This window comes from Sardina pilchardus, chromosome 6 (genome assembly GCF_963854185.1).
Source record: "Sardina pilchardus chromosome 6, fSarPil1.1, whole genome shotgun sequence".
Lineage (NCBI taxonomy): Eukaryota > Metazoa > Chordata > Actinopteri > Clupeiformes > Clupeidae > Sardina > Sardina pilchardus.
Window position 1 is genome coordinate 25,440,652 of NC_084999.1, and position 2,500 is coordinate 25,443,151.

General features: G+C 48.1%; 1 protein-coding gene across 2 annotated transcripts in view; it reads left to right on the forward strand.

Annotated features, from left to right (window-relative positions):
• The window catches only part of cdk14 (cyclin dependent kinase 14), a 194,875-nt gene that overhangs the window by 64,553 nt on the left and 127,822 nt on the right, over nucleotides 1-2,500 (forward strand). For both annotated transcript variants that reach the window (XM_062539213.1, XM_062539214.1), the window contains one exon: nucleotides 1,749-1,994. In XM_062539213.1, coding sequence (XP_062395197.1) covers nucleotides 1,749-1,994 — 246 coding nt within the window. The remainder of the gene's footprint in view (nucleotides 1-1,748; nucleotides 1,995-2,500) is intronic.

The window sequence follows — 2,500 nt, forward strand, 5'->3', positions numbered from 1 at the left end:
CTCAAAACTGAATGATGCTTAATGATGTTTGTTTAAGAATGGGGATTTACTAGTGTTTTGTTCTGGTTCATTTCTGCACTTATCAACCAGTTACGAGTTGAAGACAACAGCAGATGCAAGCTGCAGAAGAGCCTCGTAACAGAGAAAGCAGTATGTCCATCTTCATTTGACCTTTCCTGGTGTGCACAAGAGGGAAGAACATATTAGAGGCAACAATACAGTAATTGGTCTTTTAAGTTTTGCCTCATTTTCAGGATGTGCAAGGCCTGGTTCTTTCTTTGAAAAAGTAATGGGCCTTGACCTAGTTTGCATCAATTTAACTCTCCAAAGGAAGTTTTGGTCAGTGTTGAAAGCCAGCCATTAACATATCTGGCTACAAAGCCATGCTTTTACACAAAAGCCCTTGCTCCCTTTATGAGAGTGAGGCTGGTACTGTACGATGATGCTCCACTAGGTTTTCACCTGAGGTCTGCCTCCATTTGGTCCAATCATTACTAATTGGTTCAAGCCTCCCCCACCACAGGGAACTGATAATGATGTTAAAAAGGCATTTTCTGTGTCTAGCTTCCAGTAGCTAGGACCATTAGCAGCACTTTGAACATGCTATGTAAGAGCTAGCGTATTGTCCACTGGGGTCATTATCGGAAAGCTCTCTTGTACTGCAGATGTTTTTTTTTTTTTTAGAGACTTCCTGTTTTGGTGTCCTTCTGATTCAGACCTCTGTGTCCCTGCCCCGTGTCCACTTTGTCTGAATGCAACTCAAGCCGCGGAAGCGCCCTTCGCTAGCAGAAACCCGGCCCCTGTAAGCTAGCTGCCAGGCAGGCCACTCTACCTGGTCACCGTATATAGCGCTAATTAGGCAGGTGTCTTTACTGGGGGATGGAGGCGGGGGGGGGGGGGGGGGTTTGGTTTATGGCCCCAGCAGGTCTTGGAAGGCAGGGGCTAAATATTTAATGGGAGGGGGCTGTGGCTAACATGACACGCAGTCTGGGCACTTTGTAGCGGCTGACAAAGCTTATCAGTGTGGAATGATCACCAGAGGTAGGCGGTCTGCATTTAATTTGTCCTTGGTTCGTTTCTGAATATGTGTGTGTGTGTGTGTGTGGTTTTGTGTTTGTGCGTGTGTGCGAGAGTGTGGATTTTGACAGTGTGAGTGATTGGGGGAAAGTGTGTGTTTTTTGTTGTTGTGTTGTGTGTGAGAGAGAGAGAGAGTACGTGTTTGTGTGTGTGTGCGTGTGTGTGTGTGTGTGTGGGACCCCAAACTGCAGCCACTGAGTTTGGACAGGAAGCGTGGCACAGATAGTGTGGGTTTCTCTCTCCCGTGGCAGAGTTTCAGACAGCAGGCCCAATCAGATGGAGCGCTGATGGAGAGAGCGGCTCAGATAAGGGCCCTCTTATCCTAGCACACGGAGCTAGCCCCACACACACACACACAGAGAGAGAGAGAGAGAGAGAGAGAGAGAGAGAGGCCGATAAATAAGTAAATCTAGAGGAAGATGGACATGGATGGATGGGGGAAAAGATAAATGCTTGAGAGAAAAGGACCACCGTTGTTGAGTCGAACAGCACGGGTATATTTTTAGAAGACGGGAGCAGGGAGCTGCTGCCTTCTCTCTGTCATTCTTTCTTTGTTCACCTTTTGCACAATCTTAATTCTCTCTCTCTCTCTCTCTCTCTCTCTCTCTCTCTCTCTCTCTCTCTCTCTCTCTCTCTCTCCCTCTCTCTCTCTTGCTCTGCCCATCCAACAGATATGTGTCACAAAGATGTCCACTCGCAGCTGCCAGGGTCCGGACTCGGTGATCAAGCCGCTGGACACCATCCCTGAGGACCGCAAGGTGCGCGTGCAGCGGACGCAGAGCGGTTTCGAGCCTTTCGAGAAGCCGGCCAGCCAGGTGAAGCGCGTCCACTCGGAGAACAATGCCTGCATCAACGCCAAGAGCTCCTCGGCCGGCAAGGAGTCGCCCAAGCTGCGCCGCCACTCCAGCCCCAGCTCGGTGAGTGTGTGTGTGTGTGTGTGTGTGTGTTTCCGTGTGTGTGTGTGTGTGTGTGTGTGTGTGTGTGTTTTTTTGTGTGTGGGCATGAATTTGATGTGTGTAAAACATGCTGTATGTTCTTGCAAATGTTGGCATGAATAGTTCTAGTGAATTGATCTGTTTTTATTGTTTTACCTGTTTCAAATGTGTGGCAACATGATTAGGTATGAAAAAGAGCACCCAGAGAGGCAGGGTCTCTTACTGTAGAAACAAAGATATAAGAGCGCGTTTGTGTGTGTGTGTGTGTGTGTGTGTGTGTGTGTGTGTGTATGTGTTTGTGTGTGTGCCCGCACATGTGTATATGTGTGTGTGTGTGTGTGTGTGTGTGTGTGTGTGTGTGTGTGTGTGCTCGCGCAGGCGTGTGTGCTACTTAGCTTTAAAAACTCTTTGACATGGTGACCTGTCGGCTGTGTTTTTACTCATGAATGGGATTCTGGTTGCATCATCATAATATGATGATGATATTA